The 27157-nt window shown below is 43.6% G+C and overlaps 1 protein-coding gene across 1 annotated transcript in view; it reads right to left on the reverse strand.

Moving 5' to 3' along the window:
* Positions 1 to 27157, reverse strand: part of LOC126413075 (uncharacterized) — a 183049-nt gene that overhangs the window by 47493 nt on the left and 108399 nt on the right. Inside the window, exon 6 of the mRNA XM_050082972.1 lies at positions 11846 to 12075. Coding sequence (XP_049938929.1) covers positions 11846 to 12075 — 230 coding nt within the window. The remainder of the gene's footprint in view (positions 1 to 11845; positions 12076 to 27157) is intronic.

Below are 27157 nucleotides of genomic sequence, written 5' to 3' on the forward strand. Positions count from 1 at the left end.
GTTGGGTAGAACATGTTCTGAGGCATCAAGGGATCACCAATTTAGTATTGGAGGGCAGCGTGGAGGGTAAAAATCGTAGAGGGAGACCAAGAGATGAATACACCAAGCAGATTCAGAAGGATGTAGGTTGCAGTAGGTACTGGGAGATGATGAAGCTTTCACAGGATAGAGTAGCATGGGGAGCTGCATCAAAAAAGTCTCAGGACTGAAGACCACAACAACAACAACAACAACGGCAACAAATTAATGGCGTAAACCGCCAAGTTTGAATCCGCCACTTGGGGCGCTGAATAACATTTCTGCTTACTCCTTGGAGCTATAACTTTTGTTTATATGTTTCTTCTGCTCCTTGATAACTGTTTTGTTGTTTACAAGTTACGTATAGCAACTATGCTTCTTTTTCTGTAATACCAGGTTAATAAGACGTTCAAGTATGTTACCAGCGCGTGTCTGAACAATCATTAAGTACGAGTAACTCTACACGATGGCCATGTTCAAAGTTAATACATATTGCAAGGCGGCACGTTTCGCCTGCGCGAGCGAAATATTTATTCTTTGACTTACCGTTGCTCCACGGCAAGCGTGGAAATGTAAGAAAATTGGTATGTGACCTGACTTCGTTGCGAGACAGGATAACGAGAGGACGTGTATGAAGTGTGTGCGATGAAACAGTCATTGTTAGACGCCACATTGCATAATTTGTGTTTTTTGAGATTCGCAAGTGGTATGTATCGTTAATGTGGAGTTCAGTAACAGCCATAATACAGTCCAATGCATTTCAAAGGTAATTTCGTGTATTTAATTTTGATCAAAAGATTCTGTGATGAACTGTAATGTACGACAAGCTTGTATAGGGCTTCGAACATTTGGTGGTCGATGTTTGCTGTAGAACCTGCTTCAATAAACCGGTCAAAAGCAGAGAGGAAGTTTTCTCTGCTAAAAAGAAATCAAATTCACTTGCAATCATCGAGTGGCAGTATCCCAGTTCGAGAATATCCTATAGATGTTGTCTTTCTTTTACATTTCAAGAATTTTACAGGCGACCGTCGGAGTCGGTAGCTGCTTCTACACCACGAGAGTAACTTGTGTACGTGTACTAAATTACGCACGCTGTGGGAGTAGTCGACGCCGCTCTGGAAATTGATATTGCCCTTCACAGATATACTAACAGATACACTAAACACACGATTACGGTATAGTGATAATTTTTACTTTATGGACCGTCTGATTACAACTAAATGAATCACAATTTTAGTGGCGTACGCGTTTCACCTTTATTTTCTGCAAGGCATCTTCTGTGGCCCGAAATATGTACATATATGTAAGTACAGTTCAAAATATTACTACATAATAGCAAAAAACAACCACCAGAACTGTTTATAACCTTTAGGAACATTGACCAAAATGTAAACAACACTACCGGTCATTAAAATCGCTACACCAAGAAGAAAAGCAGATGATAAACGGGTATTCATTGGACAAATATATTATACTAGAAGTGACATGTGATTGCATTTACACGCAATTTGGGCGCATAGATCCTGAGAAATCAGTACCCAGAACAACCACCTCTGGCAGCAATAACGGCCTTGATACGCCTGGGCATTGAGTCAAACAGATCTTGGATGGCGTGTACAGATACAGCTGCCCATGCAGCTTCAACACGATACCACAGGTCATCAGGAGCAGTGACTGGCGTATTGTGACGAGCCAGTTGCTCGGCCACCATTGACCAGACGTTTTCAATTGGTGAGAGATCTGGAGAATGTGCTGTCCAGGGCAGCAGTCGAACATTTTCTGTATCCAGAAAGGCCCGTACAGGACCTGCAACATGCGGTCGTGAATTATCCTGCTGAAATGTAGGGTTTCGCAGGGATCGAATGAAGGGTAGAGCCACGGGTCGTAACACATCAGAAATGTAACGTCCACTGTTCAAAGTGCCGTCAATGCGAACAAAGCTGACCGAGACGTGTAACCAATGGCACCCCATACCATCACGTCAGGTGATACGCCAGTATGATGATGACGAATACACACTTCCAATGTGCGTTCACCGCGATTTCGCCAAACACGGATGCGATGATCATGATGCTGTATAACAGAACCTAGATTCATCCGAAAAAATGACGTTTTGCCATTCGTGCACAAAGGTTCGTCGTTGAGTACACCATCGCAGGCGCTCCTGTCTGTGATGCAGCGTCAAGGGTAACCGCAGCCATGGTCTCTGAGCTGATAGTCCATGCTGCTGCACACGTCGTCGAATTGTTCGTGGAGATGGTTGTGGTCTTGCAAACGTCCCCATCGTTGACTCAGGGATCGAGACGTGGCTGGACGAGCTGTTACAGCCATGCGGTTAAGATGCCTGTCATCTCGACTGCTAGTGATACGAGGCCGTTGGGATCCAGCACGGTGTCCATATTACCCTCCTGATCCTACCGATTCCATATTCTGGTAACAGTCATTGGATCTCGACCAACGCGAGCAGCAATGTCGCGATACGATAAACCGTAATCGCAATAGGCTACAATCAAAGTCTGAAACGTGATGGTACGGATTTCTCTTCCTTAGACGAGGCATCACAACAACGTTTCAACAGGCAACGGCGGTCAACTGCTGTTTGTGTATGAGAAATCGATTGGAAACTTTCCTCTTGTCAGCACGTTGTAGGTGTCCCCACCGGCGCCAACCTTGTGTGAATGCTCTGAGAAGCTAATCATTTGCATATCACTGCATCTTCTTCCTGTCGGTTAAATTTCGCGTCTGTAGCACGTCATCTTCGTGGAGTAGCAATTTTAATGGCCAGTAGTGTAAATAGCAAAAATATGTGCATATTCCAGGCCACTGAAGATGCCTTGCAGAAAATAAAGGTGAAACGCATATGGCACGAAAATTGTGTTTTATTCAGTTTCAGTCAAACGGTCCACAAAGTAAAAATGAATAATATTCGTAATAAGTTTAATATTACCGGATTAAAAACATTAATTTCTTTTTTTGAGCCACAATATTATAGAAATGGCTAAAACGTGACTAGACCTACAAGTAGTGAAACACAGACACAGTCAAGTGTTTCATGACCAAAAACAAATTGATACACCATCATTCAGTTATATGTATTTATTGTATATATTGTGATTTGCTGCGATAAATGTGTATTTTATGTTATGTGTATGTAGGCTACTAATGTTGTGCTTGGTACAATTTCATGTACGACTGATGGAATCATTCTTTGTGAACTACATCCGACATTAGAGAGCCACGACAACGCAGGTCCATTACATATGAACTTCGTACGGTTCTACCCTGCAGTAAAGGCAAGCACAAGAATGACATGCTAACTCATTGCACACATTAGCCTGGTCTTTGTTGATAACGACTGTGTTAGGAATATTTGTACATTTAGTTATTATATGTTTTAGTATATGCAGAGTGATTTGTGTTTTTTTGTTGATGTGTTCACAACTGTGTAGAGATATTCTGGGATATAGAATCTGACGTGTATTTTGTGGGGTAAAGCTGAATTGTATCCAGAGTAAAGTAATTAAAAGTAAAGTGAACAACTGAATTCTTGTGGTTAAAACCAGATCACAGTGTAAAATCCAGAGGGAACAGGGAGCGAATGTGCAGCCCAGTGGTGATGAACAAAACCCAGGGAAAACGGTAGATGCTAGCCAAGGAGAATCCAAAGATCCTACAGCTGAGCTCTTAAATCAAATGAAACTTTTGATGAATAGCGTAGCTAGTTTAGCTTCAGAACAGTCTCATATGTCTGTTATTCGGAAGAAACTTTTAGCTGAGCAAGCGAATATGTCTGCTACTCAAGCGAATATGTCAGCTGCGCAAGCGGCTCTTTCTGCAGATGTAGAAACCGTAGCTATGGAACAGGCAAATATAGTGACTAAAGTAACAAATGTGACCACCGCTGTGAGCAATTTAGTTACAGAACAGGCAGAGTTAGCCAAGAAAGTAAAGGGTATAATCAATAAAGTGAACGAACTGTCCACAAGAGAAGATTTTGTTAAAGTATTTGCTGATGTGATTACTTTGACAAATGAACAGGAAATAAATAAATAGTATGAAGCAAATCCACGAACAATTTCCGATCGAAATAAAAGGAGTAAACAGTGTAATTGAAACCGTTTGGAGGAGACAACAAACGTTAGAAGTAGAGGTACAAAACCTGTCCTCAACAGTAAAAGAAATAGCGTCCGGATGTGAAGGGCGAATGGAACAAAAGTTCCAAGAAAACACCCAGCAGTTTAAGCAACAATTAGACGACTGGGTAGTGGATAAGAAACAGCAAGTGATATTGTCTGTTTATAAAGGTATCAAGGAAGCGGTAGAGAATATAGTGAGTGAAAGCCTACCGTTACCTCGCCAAATAGATCAAGAGTTAAAGGAAGTTCGCGAGCAGACAGGAACCGAGTTCCAAAGATGGAAAGGAGAAGTTACACAGGATTTGCATTCAAAGGATAGAAGAACTGTGGGGGGCGGCTACTGAAGAAAGAAAGGAAGCCCGCCCTGAGTGGAGATCTAGGGGTAGAAATCAGGGCTCGATGCATAATTATGGGGGTGATGAGCAGTACCCAGACACAAGCCCAAACGAACAGATGTATGAAAGTATGTCACCTATGAGTGATTATACCAGATCTATCATGGAAGAGAAAATGTTAAAGCACAGGCAATTCCAAATATTTTTTCCGGAAAAGAAGACATCCTGTCGTATTTATCAGATGATTCAGAGGAGTGTTACGACGAGCTTGGTCTGAGCGACAGAAAATCAAATATGTATCAGGTTAGATCCAAGGCGATGGTAGTCTGTGGGTGAGTGACGTAATAGACAAGTGTCACACCTACGAAGAATTTGAGAAGGCATTCGTCAATGATGTTGGTCAAGAGGCATTCAGGAGAGATTGAAGAAGTACCTAACCCTTCTCTTAGCGAAACGGGAACTTATAGAGATACTTCGAAAAGTATTTGAATAAAGCAAGATATTGGGATCAACCAGCAGATCACAAAAGTGTGATAATAATCATAAAAGCTCAGCTTCTGATGAAAATCGGGGAAAAACTGCTGCATGTTTCGGAACATAATCTAGAAGAATTCATGTCTGCAGTAGATTCAATCGATTTGCTACAAGAGGAACAAAGAGGAAGAAATATTTACAATAAATCCTATCAAATGGAAAATAGGCAGATAGGTTATAACAGTAATAACGGAAGAATGAATGGAAGACAAATGGATAACTTTCATCGGACCAATATGAATAATGGTTACAACAACGAAGCAAACTGTATGGAACACCAGAATAACGGAAGAAATTATGGACCGAACAGAAACAGACAGAGGCGATTTGAAAGGAGGTACAATCCTGTATATAATGACCGTAGAAATCAAAGGCAAAGTAACAAACCACATAAGAGGCGAGGCCAAGGCCAACAAATAATCAAGCCTGGCGAGAACAACCACCGGTCATAGTCGAAGCAACTGATGACAACAACGGACCAGCTAGGCCGAGCAATTTAAACGGAATCCGACCGGATTACGCCCCAGAGGTTCGGTCGAGAAAAGAGTAATGGGGGCAAGGCATCACCTGTAAACTGTTTTAGGTACAACGATGGAATGAGGATCATTGGGGACTTAACGGAAGACGTAAATCCTTGGGAACAAGTTTCCAATAAAGTGCCAATATCAGCGTTTCTTTCCGAAATACTACACATACCTATATAGTAATCTTGGATACCGGAGTTCCGATAAATGCGATCTCCAACAATTTATTTAAACAGCTATCCCCTAAGACAGAGTTACCGACGTTGCCGACACGAAACTGTAAGATTATTGGAGCCTTAGGCACCCGCTCGCAACCAGTCCGGATACAAATTTTGCTAGATGTAAGTATAATAAATACAGTGATAAGATGCGTGTTCCTAGTAATTCAAAAATTAATAGAAGATTGTATCATCGGATTAGAGACTATGAGATAGAAGAACTTAAAAATAGACTTCTCGTCCGGTAAAGTCAGTTTTTGTTATAATGGGGAAATGGCACTAGTTGATCTGATCATGAAAGAAAAGAGCACTGGAAATTACTGTCCTGGGCATGGTATTACGCTCATTAGAAAAGAAAGGAGATGAAACATACAGAAAAGGTAAAGGAGAGCAAAATACTCGGGATAGCAAAACAAGTGGAAGAAAAGGCAAAGGAAGCTGATGGATTGCAAAACGAACAAAGTGATCAATTGGTAGATCTTTTGGAGAAATATATCCAGATTTTTGAAGAAAGGCCAGGAATTATTAAGGGATTTACGTGCCATTCGGAGGTGTTTCCTCATGAGATGCATTGTAATAAATCATATCCAATTCCGTGGAGATTAAAGAAATCAGTAAGTGAAGAAATAAACAGGAACACCTTTGGGATGAGTTAGCGCGTCGACTTTACTCGATCCTAGCAGCCAACATGACTACCATCTCTGGCTTTGGCATTTCAGGAAGACTGGGCTGCCACTCCACCACAAACACTCATCATTGTAAGTATCCGCAGCAGAGTTGAAAACGTCATAGAGGCGAAGGATGGACACAGGCTACATTAATGTCCACTAACAGGTGTCTGGTGACCTTTGATCAGAATGCGCATTTCCATCGTCAGTAACTTCTGGTTTTCACCACGTAGACATTGTTTCATCGGATCTGATTCAATGCTGTGACCTAAACGAGGTCCGATACTTGAAAAATTGTTACGACCTGAATAAAAAGATGGGTTCGCAGTCTGAACAGTAAAGGCGTTGCTGATCGTTACAGTGTGACAGCCTTCACATTTATATACGCCTAACTAGAGCTGTAATATTTTGCACATGTTTTTCTGAACTTTAGATGGTAATTATCATTTTCTTACAAGGGAATGGTCCAATCCGACATGTCGAAACCCATCTTGCAATTTCTTATGCAGGACGAAGGAAATTCACTGTCAAAATTTTAGCTGCTAAGAAGCACTGAAAGTTTTTTTTAATAAATGGCCGAAGTTACTCTTTTTTGTTGCACGAAGAACGTTTATGGCAGGGGTTTTCTACAGCTCTTCCTGCTTAGTGCACTGTCGGCCCTGATAAGAGAACATACTGAACCACGTAGTGCGAATATCCAGAGTGACACGTGAGACTCTGAAACACCTAAACCATAAAAAAAATACCAAGTATCATTCATTTTTTGAATAACAGGCAGTTCATATCGACAACTGTACTGTTCCAGACGTAATTGTTACATAGATGACTAGCAGAGGAAAGTAAATCAATGCATTGGGTGCACCCTTTTGTAACAATTCTTGAACACTGTTTTTATGATAATTTTTGAGTAATGTATATTTTACTAACCATGAAAGATTTTTTTGTTTATTCCCAATAGTCGACATAATGCAGTGAAGTGCCATATGAATAACGAAGAAAAACATCTTCCTTACACAAGCCACACCTGACGAAATGAAAATTAATGCTTTCAGGCACTTCACAGTAATTATGATTTTATTTAGACAGAACTGTGGAAGAGTAAGAAATGGTGTTGGCTGTTGATCTGCTTATTGTGCTGCCTACTGGGCATTGTATTGTATTGTATATTAACCGGGGACCTAGAAACGACGGAGAGGCTCCGTCCCCACCGCAGCCGCAGTGGTCCACAACCCCACGACGACTACCGCAGTCCACTTCACCCCTCCATCGCCCCACACCGAACCCAGGGTTATTGTGCGGTTCGGCCCCCGGTGGACCCCCCAGGGAACGTCTCACACCAGACGAGTGTAACCCCTATGTTTGCGTGGTAGAGTAATGGTGGTGTATGCATATGTGGAGAACTTGTTTGTGCAGCAATCGCCGACATAGTGTAACTGAGGCAGAATAAGGGGAACCAGCCCGCATTCGCCGAGGCAGATGGAAAACCGCCTAAAAAAACCATCCACAGACTGGCCGGTTCACCGGACCTCGACACAAATCCGCCGGGCGGATGCATGCCGGGGATCAGGCACTCCATCCCGCCCGGAAAGTCGTGTGTTAGACCGCACGGCCAACCTGGCAGGCCCCTAATGGGCATACTTGAAGCAATTTGCAAAACCTGCCGATGCAAACTGATAACGCACAAATGACTGAAATTTAAGAATACTGTTCTCCTGATAAACTCTAAATGACACAGAGCTATCGTAAATTACATTGTTTGGCAATTTGTGTAAAAATAGTAGGGTACGTTTCATATGGCGACCCTGCCAGGATTCGAACCTGGAATCTATGAAACGTCCCCTTGGAAAAATTATAAATGACTGTACTTAAACTGACACACAATATTTTTTTAGCGCAACACGATCTGACTTTCAATAATCCGTACAAAAGAATGGCCCTGACTAACATTAAACTATACCTTTCACAAATCACTTACCTCACAAAAATCCTTGTTACTCACACTACTGCAATACAGCGAGTGCCGCTACTGCCAGCTAAATAAAAGATTCAAACTACTGAAGGCACTAACTACTGATGGGCATAGTTAGCAAATGAACGATTTTGATAAAGAACAAACAATGTATTTACCTTAATAGTGTTCAAAAGTCATAATATATAGCAGTTCATGACATCAGTCTTACAAATTTACTGTCTCTGATGGACACACGTCCAGATCATCTGCACTCAAAACTCTGCCATTTCTCTCCCCACATCCACCACTGCTGGCGGCTCACCTCCAACTGCGCAACGCTATGCGCTGTTAACAGCCAACTGCCCAACACTACAATAGCAAATTCCAACAATGCAAACCAGCCACAGACTTCACATAGCACAGCCAGTGATTTTCATACAGAGCGCTATGTGGCGTTACCAATATAAAACCTAAACAGCCTACTTACATAGCCCCCATGCTCCCCACAAAAATTTTACAAATTGTTTTGGGCAGTGGCCAATACAGATTTGAAGAATTTTTTCATAATTACAATAACAAAGATATCAAATGCACACACTTATTGATACAATGTTGGTCAAAAGCTAAAATTTTCTCACTGTCCATAAAGACAGTCCTGATCGTTCATTATAGTAAAATTACAGTGTTTTTCTCAAAGTCTGAGCAGCAAAAGAAAATGCACACGGAAATAGTGGATTTCCATGCAGTCTTGAAGAAGTAGTGTTGTCCTTCCAACGGAAAGACAGTGCTGACTCTTGACATGCAGACAGGTAATGGTCCACAACAGAGCAAACCCACAGCAAAGTCAGTCGAAGTTTTAAAGAATATTGGTAGGTAGGTCGTCACAGAGCAGACCCATTGTAGTCCTGGTAGAGATTACGGTATTGGTGGGCCACCAGAGGTGCAGACCCACAGCAGTCCTTGTAGAGATAATGGTACTGGTGAGTAGGTTAAAGTTAGATATAGTGGGAATTAGCGAAGTTTAGTGGCAGGAGAAACAAGACATTTGGTCAGGTGAATAAGGAAAGGGTTATAAGTACAAAATCAAATAGGGGTAATGCAGAACAGGTTTAGCAATGAATAAAGAAAATACAAGCGTGGGTAAGCATAGTGAACGTATTATTATAGCCAAGATAGACACGAAGCCCACTCCTGCCTCACTAGTACAAGTTTATGTGCCAACTAGCTCCTCAGATGTCGAAGAGATTGAAGAAATGTACGATGAGATGAAAGAATCATTCAGATAGTAATAGTAATAGTGATGGGGGACTGGAATTCGATAGTGGGAAAAGGAAAAGAACGAAAAGTAATAGGTGAATGTGGAATGGGGATAAGGAATGAAAGAGGAAGCCGCCTGGTAGAATTTTGCACAGAGGATAACTCAATCATAGGTTTAAGAATGATAAAAGAAGGTTGTATACGTGGAAGAGGCCTGGAGACACTGGAAGGTTTCAGATAGATTATATAATGGTAAGACAGAGATTTAGGAACCAGGTTTTAAAATATAAGATATGTCCAGAGTCAGATGTAGACTCTGACCACAATTTATTGGTTATGAACTGTAGATTAAAACTAAAGAAACTGCAAAAAGGTAGGGATTTAAGGAGATGGGACCTTGATAAACTGAAATAACCAGAGGTTGTAGAGAGTTTCAGAGAGAGCATTACAGAAGATTGACACGAACGGGAGAAAGAAATATAGTAGAAGAAGAATGGGTAGCTTTGAGAGATGAAATAGTGAAGGCAGCAGAGGATCAAGTAGGTTAAAAGACGAGGGCTACTAGAAATCCTTGGCTAACAGTAGATATATTGAATTTAATCGAGGAAAGGAGAAAATATAAAAATATAGTAAGTGGAGCAGGCCAAAAGGAACGCAAACGTCTCAAAAATGAGATCGACAGGAAGTGCAAAATGGCTAAGCAGCGATGGTTAGAGGACAAGTGTAAGGATGTAGAGGCGTATATCACTATGGATAAGATAGATACTGCCTACAAGAAAATTAGAGAGACCTTTGGAGAAAGAGAACCATTAGTACGAATATCACGAGCTCAGATGGAAAACCAGTCCTAAGTAAAGAAGGGAAAAAGGTGGAAGGAGTATATATAGGGTCGATATAAGGGCGATGTACTGGAGGGCAATATTATGGAAAAGCAAAAAGGACGTAGATGAAGATGCATAATAACTGAAGAGCATAATAACTGATGATGGTCGAAGTAGAGAGGATATAAAATATAGACTGGCAATGGCAAGGAAAGCGTTTCTGAAGAAGAGAAGTTTGTTAACATCGAGTATAGATTTACGTGTCAGGAAGTCTTCTCTGAAAGTATTTGTATGGAGTGTAGCCATGTATGGAAGTGAAACATGGACGATAAATAGTTTAGACAACAAGAGAATAGAGGCTTTCGAAATGTCATACTACAGAAGAATGCTGAAGATTAGATGGATAGATGACGTAACAAATGAGGAGGTACTGAATAGAACAGGGGGAAGAGGAATTTGTGGCACAACTTGATTAGAAGAAGGAATCGGTTGGCAGAACACGTGCTGAGGCGTCAAGGGATCGCCAATTTAATATTTGAGGGCGGCGTGGAGAGTAAAAATCGTAGAGGGAGTCAAAGAGATGAATACACTAAGCAGATTCAGAAGGATGTAGATTGCAGTAGGTATATGGAGATGAAGAAGCTTTCACAGGATAGGGTAGCATGGAGGGTTGCATCAAACCAGTCTCTGGACTGAAGACAACAACGACAACAAAACTTGGTCGATTGTAAAATTTTGGTCCTAATATATCTTGAGGTCTCTGAAGAACGATATAAAGCTGCGAAAACAGTCAAGCTATCATACGCGTATTTATCACTGGCATTATTGTATAGGAATGTGTCGTAGCATTAATCGATTGCACAATGGACTCTTTCTTTTTGCGACTTGAAATGATGAAGTGCGGCTTGCTCGCAACTATAAATTATTTGTCCCTTCGGAAGTCAGATCTGGAAGCTGGAGAGATCTGGAAGGATTGAATAAGAGTCTCTGACCGTTCTTTCCACCACCCTGTCGTCTTCTAAAGTTGTGTCCACAGCGCAGAAGACAGATCGTCGGTCGTGGGATCTTCTTCGGCGGAGGCTGCTACGCTGTAATATCGAACCTATGATTTTGCTTTTTGCGGGATGCCACTTACCCAGGTTAGTCTCTGTATGTACAGAGGGCAAGATATGCTGTACTGACAATGGTGGTAGGCGACACTTCTCATTAATTTATCCTGTTTGGTTATTCAAATATTCACACATTTACACTGTCTTTTACAACACTCGTCATAGGTTTCTTAATTGTACGGTAACTTTTCCATCCAACTTCCGATATATCATACATGGATTGGACTGTTCCCTTGTTAGACGTTGTACAGACCTCCACATTCTGCACACTCACCTGGGGAAAGCCTTAATGGACGGCATGGAGAGGAAGGAGTTGGGGCTGACAGCGCTGGAGATCCGGACGAGCTGCGCCGGCAGGTCCTCCGGCACGTCTGCGGCCGCGTCGTCGCCCACTGGGTGAGCCCCATTGTCCGCCATGTCCTCCGCCTCCGGCTCCTCCACACTCGTTGCGGCGGGGCGTGGCCGCTTCTTCGCAGCTCCTTCTACCGCCTGCTGCTGCTGCTCCTGCAGTTGATGACAGTAAAAATACCGCGAATGTAGTCTCCGTGTTACATGACGTGAGATGAACCCATGAGGTCTAGTGTGATCACTGTGGACGTGATGATGGACACAAGCCCACGGGAAAAAATGTTAGTCACCCCCTTACAAGGGCACACTGATAGATTTGAATAGCCGATTTTTTTTTGGGGGGGGGGGAGGGTTCAAGGGAGGAGAATTACACTCCAATACAAGGAAAGACAACGCACCATGAATACATTATCCGAATGAGATGGTAATCGGTAGATGTGATGTATATGTACAGACAAACAACTGTCACAATTTCAGAAAAATTAAATGATTGATTCAAGAGGAAAAGCTTTACAAATTGGGAAAATAAATAAAACGTTAGTCCATCTCTGTCCCTTTTGCAAGCAGCTATTGAGATTGACATTTCTTTATATAGTTGCCGGAAGTCCTCCTGAGGGATATCGTACAACATTCTGTCCAGTTGGTGCGTTAGATAGTCAAAATCCCGAGATGGTCGGAGGGACCTGCCCATAAAGCTCTAAACGTTTTCAACTTTCCCTTGAATAAATTATCCATTTTTTTCTGAAATTGTTGTCATTTGTTTATCTGAACATGCACATCACCTCTACCGATTTCCGCCCCATTAGGATAATTCCTTCTTGGTGCGACCTTTTTTGGTCTTAAAGTGTAGCACAAGGAGGTCATGCGGTCATCCACAGTGGAAATAGATCATGGTAGTGAAGCAGCATATATGTGTTGGTCGATTGTGTGGAATCAGCTCAGTAAGGTGGGTCGACGTGAGGACATGACAGAAACGAGCTATTGTGTTTGGATGGGCTAAGGACCATATCGTGATTTAAGTTGCTCGATTTGGTGTTGTCCAACGCAGAAGAGCAGACGGTCCAATGTGTCTACACCGAATGGTGCATCACTCTCAGCCAAGTAACACTGCGTGAGAACAGTGGTCGTAAAAAGTCCCTAAACGCAGAGATCAGAGACAAATGTCAGACTCGACAGGGATTGGTGTTGCCAGAGAATGTAGGTCCGTCTCAACCAGTTTCCGACCAAACACTATACAGGGAACTACTTGCCATGGACATCTGGATGCATATAAAGGTGTACGCCTTCGCTAGCCCAACCAACACAGAAACTGGATAGTAGCTGACAGGGGTCGTGTACTGTGGTCCAGTGAGTTCCAACTTTTGTCGTTCTTTCAAACGGTGGAAGGCGTCGAGTGCACCATGGCCCTATGCGGCATGTAACGCGCGGTTTGTGGAGCGTCTAGTTTAGGACGGAGGAAATTCTTTGATGTTTTGGGAGGCTCTGAGCACTATGGGACTTAACTTCTGAGGTCATCAGTCCCCTAGAACTTAGAACTACTTAAACCTAACTAACCTAAGGACATCACACACATCCATGCCCGAGGCAGGATTCGAACCTGCGACCGTAGCGGCCGCGCGGTTCCAGACTGTAGCGCCTAGAACTGCTCGGTCACACCGGCCGGCGTTTTGGGAGAACTTGGGTATTCTCATTCATGTTACCGTGAGAACCAACCTGGCTGTTTATTTCAACATTCTCGGTGATCAAATGTTACCATTTTGTCTAGACATACTGACTGTCTGCCTCGGACACTCCCATCTTGCAAGATGACAATGGTCGTGTTCACAGGTCTACACGCGCACGATCTGAGTTTCACAAATATTCCGCGAGCTTACTCGTGAAGAATGTAGGCTCTCTGGGAGTATGAAGAACATGAGGTAAAACGTACATAGCTCTAGGAGATCGGAAAAATATCATGCATTCACTTCCGAAGAGAGAAAGAGCATATAAGAGCGAGAACTATCACACAATCAGCTTCACAGCTCATGCATGGAAGTTGCTGACAAGAATAATGTACAGAACAACGGAAAAGAAAACTGAGAAACTGTCAGATGACGATCAGTTTAAATTTAGGAAAGGTAAAGGCACTAGAGAAGCAGTCCTGACGTTGCTCTGACAATGGAAGCAAGACTGAAGAAAAATCAAGACACGGTCATAGGATCTGTCGACCTAGAAAAAGCGTTTATCTATGTGAAATGGCGCAAGATGTTCGAATTTCTAAGGAAAATAAGAGTAAGCTATATGGAAGGACGTGTAATACACAATATGTACAAGAAACAAGACGGAAAAATAAGGTCGGAAGACCAATAACGAAGTGCTCGGATTAAAAAACGGTGTAAGATAGCGATGCTGTTTTCGTCCCTACTGTTCGGTCTATACACTGAAAAAGCAACGACGGAAGTAAAAGAAAGGTTCAAGAGTGGGATTATAATTCGGCGTGAAAGGATATCAGTGATACGATTCGCAGATGGTATTGCTATCCCTCGGTGAAAGGGAAGAAGATCTCTCCAATGAGTACAGCGTATGGAATGAGAGTAAACCGACGAAAGACAAAAGAAAAGAGAAGTTGCGAAAATGAGAATACCGAGAAACTTAACATCAAATCGGTGATCACTAAGTGCACGAGGTTAAGCATGTTTGCTACTTGGAGGTAAAATAACCATGACGAAAAAAGCAAGGACGACATAAAAAAGAAGATTTAACGCAAGCAAAGAGGTCGTTCCTTACTAAAAGGAGTCTACAAACATAGGCTTTAACTTGACGGAAATATTTCTGAGAATGTACTTTTAGAACACAAAACTGTATGGTAGTAATTCGTGGATTGTGTGAAAACGGGGAAAAGAAGAGAATCGAAGCGTTTGAGATGTGGTGCTGAAGAATATTGAAAATTAGGTGAACTGGTAAAGAAAGGAGTGAGGAGATTCTCCTCAGATTCGGCGATGAAAGAAAGAAACGGAAAATACTGGCAAGAAGAAGGGACTCGTATTAGACCTTAGGGAATAACTTCCATGACACTAGAGAGAACTGTTGATGTTGAGGAAGACAGAGACTGGAATACATCCAACAAATAACTGAGGATACTGGGTGCAACTGTATACGCCAAACCTGAAGAAGCCTTTAAAAGGATCTTCCTCGTCGAAATGGAGTCATCACCATGCTTTACTCGGTATTAGCTGGTGTCTCCTGGAGGTGGCAGTTTTGTTTCTGACGTGCTTATGGTTTTATGTTTTAGGACTGTTCTCAGAGCAGATGTGCGCTTTTTGACACGGTACAGTCGATTTCACAGACAAATAAGAGCCCAAGTTAGACAAAGTTGCGCAATTCTACTCTGACTAATAACTGGATTTAGATACACTAATGTTCAGAAAAAGTGTATTTTTAGTAGAGCAGCTTTGGTGTTTAACAATACAGAAATGACTACGTTTACAGAGCTGTACACGACCTTTTAGAATTCTGTATGGGCCGCAGCCTCCACGTACTGTAAATACAGCCTCTATACTTTGTGGCCGAGGATCAAACATGGCTTGGACATATTAATACGGAATTTCCTTTGTATTGGAGTCCTTAAAACATTAGCAGTAGTTAGCGGAGAACCATAACGAATAAGTTACCGAGCGACTATACTCCAAACACGTTCGATTGGCGACATGTAAATTGAATGTTCCGGCCAGGGAAACACTGATACTGGTCGTTCTTTGAAGACCTGCATATTTATCGTCATGTGCGGCCGCGGTTTTGAAATACAATCTGAATTGTTGGCCAAAGAAGGCGCAGGGACCAGGGCTATAATACATTCTTGACATATAACTGTGTTTCCCTACTTTTCTAACACAATTACCAATGACCGAGACCATATATCACCCAAAATCCCCAAAAAAGAGTAGGGTCTATCTAAGAAAAAAATGTTTTTTTTGAAAACTCGAATTTTTTACCAGGATGAAACGTATACAAGATTTAGTTAACCGTCAAAGAAATAAAACTCACTTATTTTTGTAGCAGTATCATTAAATAATACATCTTCTTTTCTAACACTCTATTTTATATTCTGTTTGGGTTCCGCCGATGTACATCGTTAGATTCCAAGTTCGTCCAGCTTCATTTTGTTGGTTGCCGACTCTAACCACTCACCGGCACACAAGTGTAGATATTTTTATTCTATCTACAACAGATTACTCAAGTTAGGTCTCAGACTGAAAGCTTGAAAAAGGAAATTGATATTATCATGCATTTTGGCCGTGACAATGATTATTCCGATACCTTTATGCGTGACAGTGAAAAAAAAGTCTCCGGCAAAAGAGATCTTCAGTGTAATGCAGCCTCAGAAAGATCACTATATGCTTCTGTCTCTTATCCAGGACCACATAGTGAGACTATTGCACGGACGTTTAGGAAAGTGAAATTTCAAATTAGTTTTCGTACGTGAAAAAATTAGGTGTTTAGTTGCGAAATTCTGTTTATTTCAAAGATGACTGTACAAGTCAGGCGTCTTCAAAATTAAATATGGTTCCTGTGATTCAATTTACGTGGGTTAGACTTGAAGAAACTTTGTCAATGGGTTTCGTGTGCACATGTATAAAAATAATTCTGCACTTCGTTGCCATTCATCAAAGGGTTGGGGGCCAGAGAACCTTACGTTACCCAGAAATAAGAGGCCCTTCGGATACTCCACGTTGAGCCGAAAGGGGGTGAACTGGAAAGATTAGAGAAATTAGAAATCTTTATACACCAACAGCGCAGCCACCTTTAATTTTGAACGAACAGTTGTCTCCTAGACGCAAGTGGTTTTTTAAAATATTCAGTGAAATATTGGGCCTGTAATTCCAAGCATTCCCGCATATATTATCCTGTTGTTTATCTCTCTACCTGAGTGTAGCCGTTTCCTATGCTTATCGCTTTTGTTATATGTATTTCTTGAGGGCTCGAGTAACAGACATCCTTGACACCTAACTGATAACAATTAATACTTACGTGCCGAATAGGTTGTTGTTACCACTTAGCCTAATACTTACGGAAATTTTAATACGTCTTCTATTTCCCTTTGCGTCCCTATGGTCTATTATTATTACATTATGTATTTTATCTTTTAATGAGTTTTACTTGCACGACCTCCATCACATAATCGTGGGAGTGTTTGACCCCCTTGTCCTATCTTAGGATTGCCTTTATTATTTCTGCTTTATAGTACCTTTTTAAATTGTTTTCCTTTACTTGTTTTATTTATTTAGTTTTGTATGAAGATATGAATTTATGTAACTGTTCTGGAATTTTTATTTCGTTTATCTGTCAGTTTACAAATATGTCTTTTTGTCAATGGTACTTTTATGTAATTGCAAAATTTCCCTCACTCTGTAAACGTTTGTAAATGTTTGATTTTTTAAGCTTCATGTCTTATGAAAATGACAATTTTCTGCTTTTGTCGCTACGTGGCGCTACTATCGTATTAATCACCGCTCTCTGGCTTAAATTGTCTTCTTGGTTACTGCCTTGTAGCTAGTCAGTCTGTCATGACAGCCTTGTTTGTTTCATATTGTCTTTGAATATCTGATCATCAAGATGATCATGGGGCAGCTTTATTTTGACGGTACTTTCAGTCTCCTACTATTGTACATTCTTTGTATAGTTACATTTTCTGGTATTTGCTATGTATGTTTGGTTTCCAGACAATCTGATGATGGGTTCTACCCGACACGCGTCAAATAAAGTCACAGGTTTATTAGCTGGTGGCTTCTTGTTTAGTGACCAACATAGCAAATGTGCAGTACCCCTATTGCATTCTACAATATGAGAGACGGCTGCTACAGCCATGTTATCACAGAATACGACCGAGAACCCCGGACTGTACGAATACTTGATTAGGGCCGCTGATCTAGAGCATTTATGTAGACTTTGGAGTAACCAACAGGAAGTCTTCTGGTCTACCATCGTATGATCTTGTGGGGCGTTCTTCTGTGATGTGTCTGATGGTCTGTGGTTCTGATCAGTCACAAAGTGGGAATGATTGTTTACCCAATTTTTGTAAAAATGTGTGTTGGGTTCTAATCCTGTTTAGCACTGACGAAGTTCTGCAAGGCATGTCAACTCCGTTTTGAGTCCATGCGCTAGCAATGCTGAAGTCCTCTTCCACAGCGACCACAGCGGTAAGGCATACATCGGGGAGACTACACTGACAGTCTTAGGCAACCGTCAAAATCTGCGGTTGAAGAACACTGCATGGCTACAGCGAACTTAATGAAGTATGAAGAAACGGAAGTGCTAAGACAGATCTCAGATCTCGCCTTTTTGGGGGGCTGCATACTGAAGGAATCTATTGAAATATGAGTGGCGGACGGGCTGATCAAGAGAGACACTGGGTTTACGCTCAGCAAAGCTAGAGATCCAGCACTCAGCCAACTAAAATCACAGCATGGGCCGAGAGCAACTTCCGTGCCCGACGCAGGCCATAGAAGTACTGAGGAACCGGAGTTAGTGGCCAGCTTCCGTCGGCCCCCCCCCCTCCCCCCCCCCGTTCCACTCCTTACCCCCACCACCAGTCCATCCGTCTCCGTCCTGGTGTGCGACCAGCAGTGGAGAAAAGAGTTGGGGAGGGGGCGGCGATAAGGGAGGCGGGATGTAGTGAAGATACTCATCCACAGGTGTCACCTGAAGATGACGGCATGGTACGCTGTCGAAATATCGTGTTACGAAAACGACTGCACCCGGCTGGACACCCGACAACAGTACAGACATTATGACACTAGTTTGGACAAACATACGTTTATCTAAATTTACGTTTACACAGCCTGTTTGCCCATGTGGGACGCACTTGTTTTTGGAGCTACTGCCCTGGCAAAGTCTATAACTCTTAGGATTAGGGCAGCACGATGACGACGACGAAAACCCGGACTTGCTGGGTTCGACCATGGCTGGGAAGGAAAGAAGCGAGGGACATACATTCTCCACTAACGAAGAACTGAGGCCGAAGGTCCGCAGGAATTTCGAGACTTCACGAGAATGGAAGTGTCTTGTTATGACGAGTTACTGCCGATAATGCAGGAAGGAATTCGCTTAATTGACACAGTAATGTAGAAGGAAATGTCAAACAGTCGGATGTAAGCATTAAACGATTTGTTTATTCATTTTGTGATCGGATTCTCCCGTTTACTATTGCAGTTTTCTCCTTCCTGGCATGTTGAAATAAGGCAAAAGATGCAATCACACTAAACGCGAACTTTCGTCAATTAAGATGCGCGAAAATCACACACCTATATATATATATATATATATATATATACGACTGCCGACGCAACTCATTATGATACAATGGGTCGTGAGAATCATACAGACACCTTTCCTCACTAGACTACTGGATTAGGACGTTTAATGATTGTTTGGTCCGGTCCATTTATGCATGTAGAACACGATGCGGTCAGTGAAAAAATGTGCTGTCCCGGACGAAGGAACACTTGAGACATTCCCGCCAGAACTGCAGTGGGTTCTAGCAAGCCTAGGTTTACTTTTGGTCCAAATTGTCCAAATGGCTCAGAGCACTATGGAACTTAACATCTGAGGTCATTAGTCCCCTAGAACTTAGAACTACTTAAACCTAACCAACCTAAGAACATCACACACATCCATGCCCGAGGCAGGATTCGAACCTGCGACTGTAGCGGTTCCGGACTGAAGCGCGTAGAACCGCTCCGCCACGGCGGCCGGCTGTTTACTTTTGGAGGAGGTCGATTGGATACCACAACACACATAAGATATTAGCTCATTTTATTAAAACCTGAACAAAATATACACATCAAAAAAAGTTTTGCATCACCCCGATTCCCAGAACTCCTGAATACAGACGTTGACTGTGGATATTGTATCACAGACACAGTCCCTTTAACTGTTCAGAGATGTCACTAAACCCACCCAAATATGTAAACAACCATGCATGAGCAGCGCCTATTAGACGGAGGGAGTCTGACAGCTGATCAGTTCCAGTCATTCCACCAGGAAGGAGGTACACGGCTCGTGTTGTCTGCAGTTCAACCATGCCTAGACGGTCAATAACGCGGATCGATCGCGTACGCATTGTTACTTTGTGCCAGGAAGGGCTCTCAAGAAGGGAAGTGTCCAGGCGCCTCGAAATGAACCAAAGCGATGTTGTTCGGACATGTAGGACATACAGAGAGACAGGAACTGTCGATAACATGCCTCGCTCAGGCCGCCAAAGGACTGCTACTGCAATGGATGACCGCTACCTACAGGTTATGGCTCAGAGGAAACCTGACAGCAGCGCAACCATGTTGAATCATGCTTTTAGACAACCACAGGACGTCGTGTTACGACTCAAACTGTGCGCAATAGGCTGCATGATGCTCAACTCCACTCCCGACGTCCATGGCGAAGCCCAACTTTGCAACCATGACATCATGCAGCGCTGTACAGATGGGCCCAACAACATGTCGAATGGGACGCTCAGAATTGGCATGACGTTCTCTTCACCAATGAGTGTCGCATGTGCCTTCAACCAGACAATCGTCGGAGACGTGTTTGGAGGCAACCCAGCCTGGCTGAACGCCTAAGACCCACTGTCCAGCGAGTGCAACAAGGTGAGGTTCCCTCCTTTTTTGGGATGGCATTATGTGGGGCCGACGTACGCTGCTGGTGGTCGTGGAAGGCGCTGTAACGGCTGTACGATACGTGAACGCCATCCTCCGACCGATAATGCAACCATATCGGCAGCATATTGGCGAGGCATTCGTGTTCATGGACAATTGGCGCCCCCATCGTGCACTTCTTGTGAATGACTTCCTTCAGGATAATGACATAGTTAGACTAGAGTGGCCAGCATGTTCTTCAGACATGAACCCTATCGAATATGCCTGGGATAGATTTAAAAGGGTTGTTTATGGACGACGTGACCTACCAACCACTCTGAGGGATCTACGCCGAATCGCCGTTGATGAGTGGGACAATCTGGACAAACAGTGTTTTGATGAACTTGTGGATAGTATGCCACGACGAATAAAGGCAAAAATAAACGCAAGAGGACGTGCTGCTGGGTATTAGAGGTACCGGTGTGTACAGCAATCTGGACCACCACCTCTGAAGGTCTCGCTGTATGGTGGTACAAATGAAGTGTGGTTTTTATGAGCAATAAAAAGGGTGGAGCCGGCCGCAGTGGCCGAGCGGTTCTAGGCACTTCCGTCTCGTTCCGCGCGACCGCTAAGGTCGCAGGTTCGAATCCTGCCTCGGGCATGGATGTCCTTAGGTTAGTTAGGTTTAAGTATTTCTAAGTTAAGTCCCAAAGTGCTCAGAGCCATTTGCACCAAAAAGGGCGGAGATGATGTTTATGTTGATCTCTCTTCCAATTTGCTCTACAGTTTCCGGAACTCTCGGAACCGAGGCGATACAAAACTTTTTTTTATGTGTGTAGAATACTTGCAAACAATCAATGTCTAGAGGATGACAAAATGTATTTCTTACTGTTGTTGAACTCTATGACTTTTATCCATTGAGGCAATACAGAACGATAATTTCATATTTCAGTGTACACTAAAGTTGACTATGAACTTCGATGCGGTGCTGACTTCTAATACAACTCGTGCTGCTGGATCTGAAGTTAAACGATGCTGTCGTCGTCAGCGATGGTTGCAGGTTGGGCTGAGCAGCACTACGCTCTGACGTAAGTAATCTTGCGGCAGCGGCGGTGGCTTATGGAACCTCCTGAGGCAGTTGTTGCTGCATCAGTCAGCGATTGTCCTTACTTGCGGTTCCGTGGTGAGGTACCAATTTTGGTGTGGGACCTCGTTCTTCGGACAACGCCACAGAATGCTTTTCACAAACAGCTCGTACAATAGAAATTTTGCAGGCAAAAAATATTTGTTTTGTGCTGCATTTGTGAATATTTACTCTGAAGAATGTTCAAAAGCTCCAGTATGAAAACCTGAAGTTAGCTGCTGGGAACATATCTCAAAAATAAAATCAATAATTACCAGAAAACACAACTGGAGTACTCCCTACTTCACCCGAGGCGCGTACCGCCGTCCAGTGCGCATGCGCGGATTCACGGGAGTTCAGAATTGATTTCCTTGCGCAGATGATCTACCGCTAGGTGTCAGTCACGCTAGACCCATTTCGTTTGTGGCGGATCGTCGTGTTATAGCCCCTCTGGGCCCACGACAGGTACAGGTCCCACAACGAACTTGTGACGTCATACTAGTTGCCTAGTCCGCCAAATTTCGCGAAAGCTCTGCTCCGTCCAGGGACTACGGGAAACCTAAAGGGGATAGGCAAAATAATGCGAACAATGGTAGTAATGGGATGGTTGTGTTCGACGGTCAACAACGTAGGTAAGGCACGTGCGCGCTGGACTGTGAGTGTTCAGTACAGACTAGGCATCAGTGCACACTTCGTATTTGCATTCAGAGGCCATGGTTGACGTGCAATGAAAGACCTAATAGAGTTCCAGAGAGGGCAAATTGTGGGGGGTCAATTAGCTGGAGCGTCAGTAACCAAGGAAGCCGCCAACTTATTGAATGTTTCAAGAGCAACTATTTCAACAGTCATGACAGCCTACACAAAACGTTGGAAGACATAATCGCGTAAACGTAATAGTGGGCGTAAATCCAAACTAAATGACAGAGATCGTCGTACGGTAACACGAATTGTGTCAAGACAACACAAAAGCACGGCGGCTAAAGTGACTGCAGAGCTCAACAGCGATTTTCGAGACCCTGTATCTATCGACACTGTCAGCCGAGGTCTCCATAAAGCGAATGTTCATGGACGAGCTGCTATACCAAACCATTAGTGACGACAACCAACACAAAGAAGCGTAAAACGTGGTGTCAGGAACATAAATCCTGGTCGGCTGATCAGTGGAAATATATATCACTTATAAACTCGTAAGGGAAGTATTTTATTTTTTTAAATATAATCTACACCGGCTGAAAATTTTAAAATTTTTACGTGCCTTACTTCAAGATCTAATAAAATCGGTAATTTTTTGTATAGAAGGCTGTGGATTGCTGTGTTATAAAGGTCACGTCCAGAAGAGGATTGGCACCAGGTTGAGGAAGTTGAAACAAAGTTTGACTTTCTGATGGTAAAACGATGAGGAGCAGGCTGATAGACAAAATTATTGATGAACTACAGCAGTATTATGGGATTGATGAACTACAGCAGTATTATGGGATGGCCATTAGAAATAATACAGAGGATCTGTTGAAAATGAAGCAAGCGGTATGGGCTACGTTCTTCCACAGACTTACAAATGATAAAAAACCAGTACACCACCTTTGCCCTCCGGGACCCGATTCACGGTGCAATTACCGCAATGCCCAGTACTCAAACAATTCATACAGCCATAAACATTTCATCTCAGCTGCAGTCATGGAGAACATAAAACCTATTTACAGAGACCTGGCAAATCCTGAATTACTGGAGAAGTGTCTGCATGGTCAGACTCAAAATCCCAATAAGTCGTTCAGTAATCTTATATGGACTCGCTTACCAAAAAATGTTTTTGTTGGAATGAAGACACTAAAGTCAGGGGTCAGTGATGCTGTTATTGCTTTTAATGATGGCAGCACTGGTAGGGTGAAAGTGCTGCAGCGTATAGTAATTAATCCTGGAACAAACTGCATCACAGAACTTGAACGGATGGACAAGGTTCGCACTCATAAAGCAGAGTATGCAGCACAGTTGGCCACTTAGGAGTCCAGAAAGAAGAAAAGCAGAAAAAAACTTGCAAAAAGATCAATAGGATGATGTACAGTATGGTGCAGGGTGCTTCTGAGTGACTAAAAATAAAAAAATTAAGCATATATTAAGTGAGTTACAGTCTTTTGAAACTTTAGAGCGTTCCTGAAAATTTACATTTTCTGTTGCATTTTTCCATAAATCTCAGAGACCACTTCGAGTAAAGTATTCAAATTTCCAGGGAGTAACAACATACATGTCCTTAATCTACTGAACTAAAAGAAGAACGTAATGTTAGGTTCTAGGCGCTTTAGTCTGGAACCGCGTGACCGCTACGGTCGCAGGTTCGAATCCTGCCTCGGGCATGGATGTGTGTGATGTCCTTAGGTTAGTTAAGTTTAAGTAGTTCTAAGTTCTAGGGGACTGATGACCACAGATGTTAAGTCCTATAGTGCTCAGAGCCATTTTTGTTTGATATAATCAAAATTATTTAGGATAACGTACAAAAAAGTACACAAAATTTTGCCGTGTAATTAAAAATTGTATTTCCGAAAGCAGTGGCTGAAATGTAATTATTGTAGTTGAGTAGACACAGAACATGTAGTTTAATGTCCTGTAAAAGTTTTATGTGAATGGCTACAGTGGTTCCTGAAATACAGGGAAGCCAAGTCATTAAATTTAACATTGTCAGGATAGGGCGTTCCAATTCTCCTTAAGTATGGAGGTGTAAGTGTGATGGTGTGGCTAGCCATATCATGGTATTCTGCTGGACCCATTATTACTCTCAAAGGCGGTGTTACAGCCAACGAGTATGTGAACATTTTAGGTGATCAGGTGCACCACGTGATTCAAATGCTGTTCCCCAACAATGATGCCAAATTTCAGGACGATAATACACCCACTCACACAGCCAGAACAGTACAGTCGTGGTATGAGGAGCATGCAACTGAACTGCAGCGTCTTCTCTGACCAGCACAGTCCGCGGACTTAAACATTATCGAACCCTCGTGGGCGGCATTGGAGTGCAGACTCCGGAGCAATTTCCGCCTCCCTCGTCACTACGGGAGTTAGAAGAGGTTCTGATCGAAGAGTGGTATAACATTCCACTGGAGACTGTACAATTATTGTATGCCAGTATTCCAAGAAGCATCGCAACTGTATTACCGGCAAATGGGAGTCCAACCCCTTATTAATAAACCGTTCCAAAGTAAAAACAAGCGTTCACATTATTTTGCCTATCCCCTGTATATGTCAATGAAAAGGTACACACTAAAGGTCTTGACTTTGTCATGTGCTATCGAGAGCTCGCATGTATTTAAACGTGCAGTTAAAAGAGGTGTTATTGTTAAACTCGTCTGAAATACACTCCTGGAAATGGAAAAAAGAACACATTGACACCGGTGTGTCAGACCCACCATACTTGCTCCGGACACTGCGAGAGGGCTGTACAAGCAATGATCACACGCACGGCACAGCGGACACACCAGGAACCGCGGTGTTGGCCGTCGAATGGCGCTTGCTGCGCAGCATTTGTGCACCGCCGCCGTCAGTGTCAGCCAGTTTGCCGTGGCATACGGAGCTCCATCGCAGTCTTTAACACTGGTAGCATGCCGCGACAGCGTGGACGTGAACCGTATGTGCAGTTGACGGACTTTGAGCGAGGGCGTATAGTGGGCATGCGGGAGGCCGGGTGGACGTACCGCCGAATTGCTCAACACGTGGGGCGTGAGGTCTCCACAGTACATCGATGTTGTCGCCAGTGGTAGGCGGAAGGTGCACGTGCCCGTCGACCTCGGACCGGACCGCAGCGACGCACGGATGCACGCCAAGACCGTAGGATCCTACGCAGTGCCGTAGGGGACCGCACCGCCACTTCCCAGCAAATTAGGGACACTTTTACTCCTGGGGTATCGGCGAGGACCATTCGCAACCGTCTCCATGAAGCTGGGCTACGGTCCCGCACACCGTTAGGCCGTCTTCCGCTCACGCCCCAACATCGTGCAGCCCGCCTCCAGTGGTGTCGCGACAGGCGTGAATGGAGGGACGAATGGAGACGTGTCGTCTTCAGCGATGAGAGTCGCTTCTGCCTTGGTGCCAATGATGGTCGTATGCGTGTTTGGCGCCGTGCAGGTGAGCGCCACAATCAGGACTGCATACGACCGAGGCACACAGGGCCAACACCCGGCATCATGGTGTGGGGAGCGATCTCCTACACTGGCCGTACACCACTGGTGATCGTCGAGGGGACACTGAATAGTGCACGGTACATCCAAACCGTCATCGAACCCATCGTTCTACCATTCCTAGACCGGCAAGGGAACTTGCTGTTCCAACAGGACAATGCACGTCCGCATGTATCCCGTGCCACCCAACGTGCTCTAGAAGGTGTAAGTCAACTACCCTGGCCAGCAAGATCTCCGGATCTGTCCCCCATTGAGCATGTTTGGGACTGGATGAAGCGTCGTCTCACGCGGTCTGCACGTCCAGCACGAACGCTGGTCCAACTGAGGCGCCAGGTGGAAATGGCATGGCAAGCCGTTCCACACGACTACATCCAGCATCTCTACGATCGTCTCCATGGGAGAATAGCAGCCTGCATTGCTGCGAAAGGTGGATATACACTGTACTAGTGCCGACATTGTGCATGCTCTGTTGCCTGTGTCTATGTGCCTGTGGTTCTGTCAGTGTGATCATGTGATGTATCTGACCCCAGGAATGTGTCAATAAAGTTTCCCCTTCCTGGGACAATGAATTCACGGTGTTCTTATTTCAATTTCCAGGAGTGTACACTACTGGCCATTAAAATTGCTACACCACGAAGATGACGTCCTACAGACGCGAAATTTAACCGATAGGAAGAAGATGCTGTGATATGCAAATGATTAGCTTTTCAGAGCATTCACACAAGGTTGGCGCCGGTGGCGACACCTACAACGTGCTGACATGAGGAAAGTTTCCAACCGATTTCTCATACACAAACAGCAGTTGACCGGCGTTGCTTGGTGAAACGTTGTTGTGATGCCTCGTGTAAGGAGGAGAAATGTGTACCATCACGTCTCCGACTTTGATAAAGGTCGCATTATAGCCTCTCGCGATTGCGGTTTATCGTATCGCGACATTGCTGCTCGCGTTGGTCGAGATCCAATGACTGTTAGCAGGATATGGAATCGGTGGATTCAGGAGGGTAATACGAAACGCCGTGCTTGATCCCAACGGCCTCGTATCACTAGCAGTCGAGATGACAGGCATCTTATCCGCACGGCTGTAACGGATCGTGCAGCCGCGTCTCGATCCCTGAGTCAACAGATGGGGACGTCTGCAAGACAACCACCATCTGCACGAACAGTTCGACGACGTTTGCCGCAGTATGGACTATCAGCTCGGAGGCCATGGCTGCGGTTACCCTTGAAGCTGCATCACAGACAGGAGCGCCTGCGATGGTGTACTCAACGACGAACCTGGGTGCACGAATGGCAAAACGTCATTTTTTCGGATGAATCCAGGTTCTGTTTACAGCATCATGATG

Source organism: Schistocerca serialis, chromosome 7 (assembly GCF_023864345.2).
Source record: "Schistocerca serialis cubense isolate TAMUIC-IGC-003099 chromosome 7, iqSchSeri2.2, whole genome shotgun sequence".
Taxonomy (NCBI): domain Eukaryota; kingdom Metazoa; phylum Arthropoda; class Insecta; order Orthoptera; family Acrididae; genus Schistocerca; species Schistocerca serialis.